The 11,020-nt window shown below is 40.5% G+C and overlaps 1 protein-coding gene across 1 annotated transcript; it reads left to right on the forward strand.

The window, feature by feature from the left end:
* Positions 1-348: 348 nt before the first annotated feature.
* On the forward strand, positions 349-10,759 carry LOC124029471 (neutral amino acid transporter A-like; the record flags this gene model as incomplete). The annotated part of the gene is made up of 4 exons (XM_046341168.1): positions 349-425; positions 546-673; positions 10,000-10,166; positions 10,522-10,759. Coding segments are annotated over 4 exons (610 nt in total), but the record flags the coding sequence as incomplete, so codon positions are not given.
* Positions 10,760-11,020: the final 261 nt, after the last annotated feature.

The raw sequence follows: 11,020 nt of genomic DNA on the forward strand, positions 1-11,020 counted from the left end.
TTTGTTCAGTTATGCCATGTGTCATAGTCAGCCCTTATGTAGCCAGGCAGGCCCGGACTGTTGGCCCGCTAGCATGTACGTTTGACCAACGACTCTGCCTTTAAGAGAGAGAGAGTCCAAACAGGGAACACTGGTCTGGCACGGTCCGAGGATGGATTCCTGGCAAGGAGATATTCCTGGAGCGACTGTTGTCCAGATACACTCAGATGTAGTGGCTGGTTGGCATTGCAGAGTGTTTGTGTGTATGTGTGCATGTGTACAGAGCTGAGGTGAGAAGAGGTCGGCCATCAGCTGCAGGAAGCGTCTACAAGTTTTGTTCTCTGTTTTCTTTTCTGTGTGAATTTGAAGACTTTTAGAAAAGAAAGAGAACAAATTCTGTATCACCAAGATAGCATGTCCAGATGATGTGGGCTCCCACCCCACCTGTCAGAGGAAGATTCAGTAGTCTACCATTTTAAAAGGCTACAGATGTAAAAAGAACAGAAAGGCCTGCAACCCCTGTTCCTGCAGACCTGAAGCCCTGCCTGCAAACCCTGTTCCTGCAGATGCTGCCACCATCACCTCTGTTGACAATGTTTTGATCCCAAAGAGCCATGAGGTGAAAACATGTCGGCACAGCGGCTTCAGGGACGATGTTCCAAAGAAACGAAACGCCAACCAACGTGACATGTCGGTTCACCATGAACATGGAATAAAATACACAGATGACCACCATGCAATGGTTAATATACAGAGCTCGACTGCACTGCACTTCGGGCTTGGGAATGACAATGTTTCTGACTTGTTGACCTGACCTCCAGCGAGGCTGGAAGGAAGCCCAGCCATGTCATCACTCAGCTGGGTAGTTTCTGGGCCCCTTGTACCTGTAGCTGTCAGACTGACATGGATATGTCGTCCCAAATGCCACTATATTACCTATATAGTGCACTACTACTAACCAGGGCCTATGGCACTTTATAGGGATTATGGTACCATTTGGGACGCTCCCATAGAAAATGCTTAGCTCATTCATTGGCAGAGAATTACCCAGTCTATGAGGGGTACTGATGAACAGACACGGTAGACCCTCCTCTGACCAGTGCCAGTAATGGTGGGTCCCCCTAAAAGGGTCAATAGGAGCATAGCTCTTTTCTCTGTTCTGAATATCATTTGAGGAGACTATATAAATGGTAGCCACTGAATCAATAAACTGAAAGCCTATGTTCAGATGTTCTAATCTTCTGTGTTCTGATGTCCTATGTTCTGATGTCCTATGTTCTGATGTCCTGTGTTCTGATGTTCTATGTTCTGTTTTCTGATGTCCTATGTTCTGATGTTCTATGTTCTGATGTTCTGTGTTCTGATGTCCTATGTTCTGATGTCCTATGCTCTGATGTTCTATGTTCTGATGTTCTATGTTCTGTGTTCTGATGTCATATGTTCTGATGTTCTGTTTCTGTGTTCTGATGTCCTATGTTCTGATGTCCTATGTTCTGTGTTCTGGATGTCCTATGTTCTGATGTTCTGATTCCTGATGTTTTGATGTCCTATGTTCTGTGTTCTGATGTCCTATGTTCTGATGTTCTGATTTCTGATGTTCTGATGTCCTATGTTCTGGTGTTCTGATGTTCTGTGTTCTGATGTCCTGTGTTCTGATGTCCTATGTTCTGATGTTCTGATTTCTGATGTTCTGATGTCCTATGTTCTGATGTTCTGATGTTCTGATGTCCTATGTTCTGATGTTCTGATGTTCTGATGTCCTATGTTCTGATGTTCTGATTTCTGATGTTCTGATGTCCTATGTTCTGATGTTCTGATGTCCTGTGTTCTGATGTCCTATGTTCTGATGTTCTGATGTCCTGTGTTCTGATGTCCTATGTTCTGATGTTCTGATGTCCTATGTTCTGATGTTCTGATGTCCTATGTTCTGATGTTCTGATGTCCTATGTTCTGATGTTCTGTGTTCTGATGTCCTATGTTCTGATGTCCTATGTTCTGGGACATGTTTCGTATTGCGTCAGATGGGAATATTGACGAATACGCTGATTCGGTGTGCGAGTTCATTAGAACGTGCGTCGAAGATGTCGTTCCCATAGCAACGATAAAAACATTCCCCTAACCAGAAACCGTGGATTGATGGCAGCATTCGCGTGAAACTGGAAAGCGCGAACTACTGCTTTTAATCAGGGCAAGGTGTCTGGCAACATGACTGAATACAAACAGTGCAGCTATTCCTCCGTAAGGCTATCAAACAAGCTAAGCGTCAGTACGAGACAAAGTGGAATCTCAATTCAATGGCTCAGACACAAGAGGCATGTGGCAGGGTCTACAGTCAATCACGGACTACAAGATGAAATCCAGCCCAGTCACGGACCAGGATGTCTTGCTCCCAGGCAGACTAAATAACTTTTTTGCCCGCTTGAGGACAATACAGTGCCACTGACACGGCCTGCAACGGAAACATGCGGTCTCTCCTTCACTGCAGCCGAGGTGAGTAAGACATTTAAACGTGTTAACCTCGCAAGGCTGCAGGCCCAGACTGTCATGCAGGTGAATGAGGACCCAAAAGCGACTTGGCGAAAACAGAGTCTTTAATCCAGTAAAGTAATTCTACAAACATAAGACATAATTCCACTCGTAATGACGAGAACAGACTGGAGACTCGATCAAGAACTGCAGGTTGCCTCGGGAAGGCACTTGAACCTAGCAGACTCAGACACCTGCTCTCCACGCAGCATCTGAGGGAAACACGACACGACAGGGCGATACACAGACACAGCACGGTGAACAATAGACAAGGATCCGACAGGGCAGGAACGGAAAACAAGGAGAGAAATAGGGACTCTAATCAGGGAAAAGAATAGGGAACAGGTGTGGGAAGACTAAATGATTGATTAGGGGGAATAGGAACAGCTGGGAGCAGGAACGGAACGATAGAGAGAAGAGAGAGAGGAAGGGAGAGAGAAAAAGGGGAACGAACCTAAAAAGACCAGCAGGGGGAAAATGAACAGAGGGAAAAGCCAAAATGACAAGACAATCTAAGACAAAACATGACACAGACGGCATCCCCAGCCGCGCCCTCCGAGCATGCGCAGACCAGCTGGCCGGTGTGTTTACGGACATATTCAATCAATCCCTATACCAGTCTGCTGTTCCCACATGCTTCAAGAGGGCCACCATTGTTCCTGTTCCCAAGAAAGCTAAGGTAACTGAGCTAAACGACTACCGCCCCGTAGCACTCACTTCCGTCATCATGAAGTGCTTTGAGAGACTAGTCAAGGACCATATCACCTCCACCCTACCTGACACCCTAGACCCACTCCAATTTGCCTACCGCCCAAATAGGTCCACAGACGATGCAATCTCAACCACACTGCACACTGCCCTAACCCACCTGGACAAGAGGAATACCTATGTGAGAATGCTGTTCATCGACTACAGCTCGGCATTCAACAGCATAGTACCCTCCAAGCTCATCATCAAGCTCGAGACCCTGGGTCTCGACCCCGCCCTGTGCAACTGGGTACTGGACTTCCTGACGGGCCGCCCCAGGTGGTGAGGGTAGGCAACAACATCTCTCTCCGCTGATCCTCAACACGGGGGCCCCACAAGGGTGCGTTCTGAGCCTTCTCCTGTACTCCCTGTTCACCCACGACTGCGTGGTCACGCACGCTCCAACTCAATCATCAAGTTTGCGGACGACACAACAGTGGTAGGCTTGATTACCAACAACGACGAGACGGCCTACAGGGAGGAGGTGAGGGCCCTTGAGTGTGGTGTCAGGAAAATAACCTCACACTCAACGTCAACAAAACTAAGGAGATGATTGTGGACTTCAGGAAACAGCAGAGGGAACACCCCCTATCCACATCGATGGAACAGTAGTGGAGAGGGTAGCTAGTTTTAAGTTCCTCGGCATACACATCACAGACAAACTGAATTGGTCCACTCACACTGACAGCTGCCGTGAAGAAGGCGCAGCAGCGCCTATTCAACCTCAGGAGGCTGAAGAAATTCGGCTTGTCACCAAAAGCACTCACAAACTTCTACAGATGCACAATCGAGAGCATCCTGGCGGGCTGTATCACCGCCTGGTACGGCAACTGCTCCGCCCCTCAACCGCAAGGCTCTCCAGAGGGTAGTGAGGACTGCACAACGCATCACCGGGGCAAACTACCTGCCCTCCAGGACACCTACACCACCCGTTGTTACAGGAAGGCCATAAAGATCATCAAGGACATCAACCACCCGAACCACTGCCTGTTCACCCCGCTATCATCCAGAAGGCGAGGTCAGTACAGGTGCATCAAAGCTGGGACCGAGAGACTGAAAACAGCTTCTATCTCAAGGCCATCAGACTGTTAAATAGCCACCACTAACATTGAGTGGCTGCTGCCAACACACTGTCATTGACACTGACCCAACTCCAGCCATTTTAATAATGGGAATTGATGGGAAATGATGTAAATATATCACTAGCCACTTTAAACAATGCTACCTTATATAATGTTACTTACCCTACATTATTCATCTCATATGCATATGTATATACTGTACTCTACAACATCGACTGCATCCTTATGTAACACATGTATCACTAGCCACTTTAACTATGCCACTTTGTTTACTTTGTCTACACACTCATCTCATATGTATATACTGTACTCGATACCATCTACTGTATGCTGCTCTGTACCATCACTCATTCATATATCCTTATGTACATGTTCCTTATCCCCTTACACTGTGTATAAGACAGTAGTTTTGGAATTGTTAGTTAGATTACTTGTTGGTTATCACTGCATTGTCGGAACTAGAAGCACAAGCATTTCGCTACACTCGCATTAACATCTGCTAACCATGTGTATGTGACAAATAAAATTTGATTTGATTTGATTTGATTTGTCCTATGTTCTGATGTCCTATGTTCTGATGTTCTGTGTTCTGATGTCCTATGTTCTGATGTCCTATGTTCTGATGTCCTATGTTCTGATGTCCTATGTTCTGATGTCCTGTGTTCTGATGTCCTATGTTCTGATGTCCTATGTTCTGATGTCCTATGTTCTGATGTTCTGTGTTCTGATGTCCTATGTTCTGATGTCCTATGTTCTGATGTCCTATGTTCTGATGTCCTATGTTCTGATGTCCTGTGTTCTGATGTCCTATGTTCTGATGTCCTATGTTCTGATGTTCTGATGTCCTATGTTCTGATGTTCTGTGTTCTGATGTCCTGTGTTCTGATGTCCTATGTTCTGATGTTCTGATTTCTGATGTTCTGATGTCCTATGTTCTGATGTTCTGATGTTCTGTGTTCTGATGTCCTATGTTCTGATGTTCTGATTTCTGATGTTCTGATGTTCTGTGTTCTGATGTCCTATGTTCTGATGTTCTGATTTCTGATGTTCTGATGTTCTGTGTTCTGATGTCCTATGTTCTGATGTTCTGATTTCTGATGTTCTGATGTTCTGTGTTCTGATGTCCTATGTTCTGTGTTCTGATGTCCTATGTTCTGATGTTCTGATTTCTGATGTTCTGATGTTCTGTGTTCTGATGTCCTATGTTCTGTGTTCTGATGTTCTATGTTCTGATGTTCTGATGTCCTATATTCTGATGTCCTATGTTTTATGTTCTGATGTCCTATATTCTGATGTCCTATGTTTTATGTTCTAATGTCCTATGTTCTGATGTCCTATGTTCTGATGTTCTGATGTTTTGATGTCCTATGTTTTATGTTCTGATGTTCTATGTTCTGATGTTCTGTGTTCAGATGTTATGATGTTCTGTGTTCTGATGTCCTGATGTCCTATGTTTTATGTTCTGATGTCCTATGTTTTATGTTCTGATGTCCTATGTTCTATGTTCTGATGTCCTATGTTTTATGTTCTGATGTCCTATGTTTTATGTTCTGATGTCCTATGTTTTATGTTCTAATGTCCTATGTTCTGATGTCCTGATGTTCTGATGTCCTATGTTTTATGTTCTGATGTCCTATGTTCTGATGTCCTATGTTTTATGTTCTGATGTCCTATGTTTTATGTTCTGATGTCCTATGTTTTATGTTCTGATGTCCTATGTTTTATGTTCTGATGTCCTGATGTCCTATGTTTTATGTTCTGATGTCCTATGTTTTATGTTCTGATGTCCTATGTTTTATGTTCTGATGTCCTATGTTTTATGTTCTGATGTCCTATGTTTTATGTTCTGATGTCCTATGTTCTGATGTCCTATGTTTTATGTTCTGATGTCCTATGTTTTATGTTCTGATGTCCTATGTTTTATGTTCTGATGTCCTATGTTTTATGTTCTGATGTCCTATGTTCTGATGTCCTATGTTTTATGTTCTGATGTCCTATGTTTTATGTTCTGATGTCCTATGTTTTATGTTCTGATGTCCTATGTTTTATGTTCTGATGTCCTATGTTTGATGTTCTGATGTCCTGATGTCCTATGTTTTATGTTCTGATGTCCTATGTTTTATGTTCTGATGTCCTATGTTTTATGTTCTGATGTCCTGATGTCCTATGTTTTATGTTCTGATGTCCTATGTTCTGATGTCCTGATGTCCTATGTTTTATGTTCTGATGTCCTATGTTTTATGTTCTGATGTCCTATGTTTTATGTTCTGATGTCCTGATGTCCTATGTTTTATGTTCTGATGTCCTATGTTTTATGTTCTGATGTTCTGATGTGCTATGTTTTATGTTCTGATGTCCTATGTTTTATGTTCTGATGTCCTGATGTCCTATGTTTTATGTTCTGATGTCCTGATGTCCTATGTTTTATGTTCTGATGTCCTATGTTTTATGTTCTGATGTCCTATGTTTTATGTTCTTTTATGTTCTGATGTCCTATGTTCTGATGTCCTATGTTCTGATGTCCTATGTTTTATGTTCTGATGTCCTATGTTTTATGTTCTGATGTCCTATGTTTTATGTTCTGATGTCCTATGTTTTATGTTCTGATGTCCTATGTTTTATGTCCTGATGTCCTGATGTTTTATGTTCTGATGTCCTATGTTTTATGTTCTGATGTCCTATGTTTTATGTTCTGATGTCCTATGTTTTATGTCCTGATGTCCTATGTTTTATGTTCTGATGTCCTATGTTTTATGTTTTATGTTCTGATGTCCTATGTTTTATGTCCTGATGTCCTATGTTTTATGTTCTGATGTCCTATGTTTTATGTTCTGATGTCCTATGTTTTATGTTCTGATGTTCTGATGTCCTATGTTCTGATGTCTTATGTTCTGATGTCCTATGTTTTATGTTCTGATGTCCTATGTTTTATGTTCTGATGTCCTATGTTTTATGTTCTGATGTCCTATGTTTTATGTTCTGATGTCCTATGTTTTATGTTCTGATGTCCTATGTTTTATGTTCTGATGTCCTATGTTTTCTGATGTCCTGATGTTCTGATGGTTTATGTTCTGATGTCCTATGTTTTATGTTCTGATGTCCTATGTTCTGATGTCCTATGTTCTGATGTCCTATGTTTTTCTGATGTTATGATGTCCTGATGTCCTATGTTTTATGTTCTGATGTCCTATGTTTTATGTTCTGATGTCCTATGTTTTATGTTCTGATGTCCTATGTTTTATGTTCTGATGTCCTATGTTTTATGTTCTGATGTCCTATGTTTTATGTCCTGATGTCCTATGTTTTATGTTCTGATGTCCTATGTTTTATGTTCTGATGTTTTATGTTCTTATGTCCTGATGTCCTATGTTTTATGTTCTGATGTCCTATGTTTTATGTTTTATGTTCTGATGTCCTATGTTTTATGTTCTGATGTTTTATGTTCTGATGTCCTGATGTCCTATGTTTTATGTTCTGATGTCCTATGTTTTATGTCCTGATGTCCTATGTTTTATGTTCTAATGTCCTGATGTCCTATGTTTTATGTTCTAATGTCCTGATGTCCTATGTTTTATGTTCTAATGTCCTGATGTCCTATGTTTTATGTTCTAATGTCCTGATGTCCTATGTTTTATGTTCTAATGTCCTGATGTCCTATGTTTTATGTTCTAATGTCCTGATGTCCTATGTTTTATGTTCTGATGTTTTATGTCCTGATGTCCTATGTTTTATGTCCTGATGTCCTATGTTTTATGTTCTGATGGTTTATGTTCTGATGTCCTATGTTTTATGTCCTGATGTCCTATGTTTTATGTCCTGATGTCCTATGTTTTATGTTCTGATGGTTTATGTTCTGATGTCCTATGTTTTATGTCCTGATGTCCTATGTTTTATGTTCTGATGGTTTATGTTCTGATGTCCTATGTTTTATGTTCTGATGTTTTATGTTCTGATGTCCTATGTTTTATGTCCTGATGTCCTATGTTTTATGTCCTGATGTCCTATGTTTTATGTTCTGATGTCCTATGTTTTATGTCTTGATGTCCTATGTTTTATGTCTTGATGTCCTATGTTTTATGTCCTGATGTCCTATGTTTTATGTCCTGATGTCCTGATGTCCTATGTTTTATGTCTTGATGTCCTATGTTTTATGTTCTGATGTCCTATGTTTTATGTCCTGATGTCCTGATGTCCTATGTTTTATGTTCTGATGTCCTATGTTTTATGTTCTGATGTCCTATGTTTTATGTTCTGATGTCCTATGTTTTATGTTCTGATGTCCTATGTTTTATGTTCTGATGTCCTGATGTCCTATGTTTTATGTTCTGATGTCCTGATGTCCTATGTTTTATGTTTTATGTTCTGATGTTTTATGTTCTGATGTTTTATGTTTTATGTTTTATGTTTTATGTTTGATGTTTGATGTTTTATGTTCTGATGTTTTATGTTCTGATGTTTGATGTTTTATGTTCTGATGTTTTATGTTTTATGTTTTATGTTTTATGTTTTATGTTCTGATGTTTTATGTTTTATGTTTTATGTTTTATGTTCTGATGTTTTATGTTTTATGTTTTATGTTTTATGTTTTATGTTCTGATGTTTTACGTTTTATGTTTTATGTTTTATGTTTTATGTTTTATGTTTTATGTTCTGATGTTTTATGTTTTATGTTTTATGTTTTATGTTCTGATGTTTTATGTTTTATGTTTTATGTTTTATGTTCTGATGTTTTATGTTTTATGTTTTATGTTTTATGTTCTGATGTTTTATGTTCTGATGTTTTATGTCCTGATGTCCTGATGTCCTATGTTTTATGTTCTGATGTTTTATGTTTTATGTTTTATGTTCTGATGTTTTATGTTTTATGTTCTGATGTTCTGATGTTTTATGTCCTGATGTCCTGTGTTTTATGTCCTGATGTCCTATGTTTTATGTTCTGATGTCCTGATGTCCTATGTTTTATGTCCTGATGTCCTATGTTTTATGTCCTGATGTCCTATGTTTTATGTTCTGATGTCCTATGTTTTATGTCCTGATGTCCTATGTTCTGATGTCCTATGTTTTATGTTCTGATGTCCTATGTTTTATGTCCTGATGTCCTATGTTTTATGTTCTGATGTCCTATGTTTTATGTTCTGATGTCCTATGTTTTATGTTCTGATGTTCTGATGTCTGATGTCCTATGTTTTATGTCCTGATGTCCTATGTTTTATGTTCTGATGTCCTATGTTTTATGTTCTGATGTCCTATGTTTTATGTTCTGATGTCCTATGTTTTATGTTCTGATGTTTTATGTTCTGATGTCCTGATGTCCTATGTTTTATGTTCTGATGTCCTATGTTTTATGTTCTGATGTCCTGTGTTTTATGTTCTGATGTTTTATGTTCTGATATTCTGTGTTCAGATGTTATGATGTTATGATGTTCTGTGTTCTGATCTATGTTCTGATGTTATCATGTTCTGATGTTCTAATGTTCTATTTTATGTGTTCTGATATTCTGTGTTCAGATGTTCAGATGTTATGATGCTCTGATGTTCTATGTTCTAATGTTCTATTTTATGTGTTGTAATTTTCTGTGTTCAAATGTTATGATCTGTGTTTTTTAAATATATTTTTTTAAACTAACAACCATACATAAACAAAACTGTGTTGTGTTCTATGTAGGTTCCTGTGGGCACAGAACCAGATGGTATGAACATATTGGGCCTGGTGCTCTTTGCCATGGTGTTCGGTGTGGCACTGAGGAAGCTGGGAGAGGAGGGGGAGGAGCTCATACGCTTCTTCAACGCTTTCAATGAAGCCACCATGGTGCTGGTGTCCTGGATCATGTGGTGAGTGACCTTAAACAACCCAGATCATGTGATTAGCCTCTCCTGGTCCCCAAGACTATTCCCAAGGGAAAACAAGAGGAGCTTCTGATGGCTCACTAGATAAAGTCTGTACTGTTTATTCCTTAAGAACTGCAGGAGGTGTTGTAGGCTGCTGACGCTATGCATTTGACACTGAAATGAGAAGCTACTTTTTGACTGGGAAGCTGCCTACTTATGTAGAATCAAATTAAATATTTAATTACATTTCTGATAAATGTTTTAGCTTTTACTTTCAAATAAATCTGCAGCAAAAATAGATATTCTGTTAGTCATCACCTCACCAAATGGTATACATTCTATATTTCTCCTACCTCAGGTACGTCCCGTTCGGCATCATGTTCCTGGTGGGTAGTAAGATAGTGGAGATGGAGGATGTGGTTCTGTTGGTGACCAGTCTGGGGAAATACATATTTGCCTCCGTCCTGGGTCATATCATCCACGGGGGGGTCATCCTGCCTCTCATCTACTTTGGGTTCACACACAAGAACCCCTTCAGCTTCCTGTCCGGCCTCATCACGCCCTTCACCACCGCCTTCGCCACCTGCTCCAGGTAGGCCTTTGTTACTGTATCCCTCCACCAGTCCAGGTACTATCCCTCCACCAGTCCAGGTACTATCCCTCCACTAGTCCAAGTACTATCCCTCCACCAGTCCAGGTACTATCCCTCCACCAGTCCAGGTACTATCCCTCCACCAGTCCAGGTATTATCCCTCCACCAGTCCAGGTACTATCCCTCCACCAGTCCAGGTACTATCCCTCCACCAGTCCAGGTACTATCCCTCCACTAGTCCTGGTACTATCCCTCCACTAGTCCA

Source organism: Oncorhynchus gorbuscha, unplaced genomic scaffold, assembly GCF_021184085.1.
Source record: "Oncorhynchus gorbuscha isolate QuinsamMale2020 ecotype Even-year unplaced genomic scaffold, OgorEven_v1.0 Un_scaffold_6482, whole genome shotgun sequence".
NCBI lineage: Eukaryota > Metazoa > Chordata > Actinopteri > Salmoniformes > Salmonidae > Oncorhynchus > Oncorhynchus gorbuscha.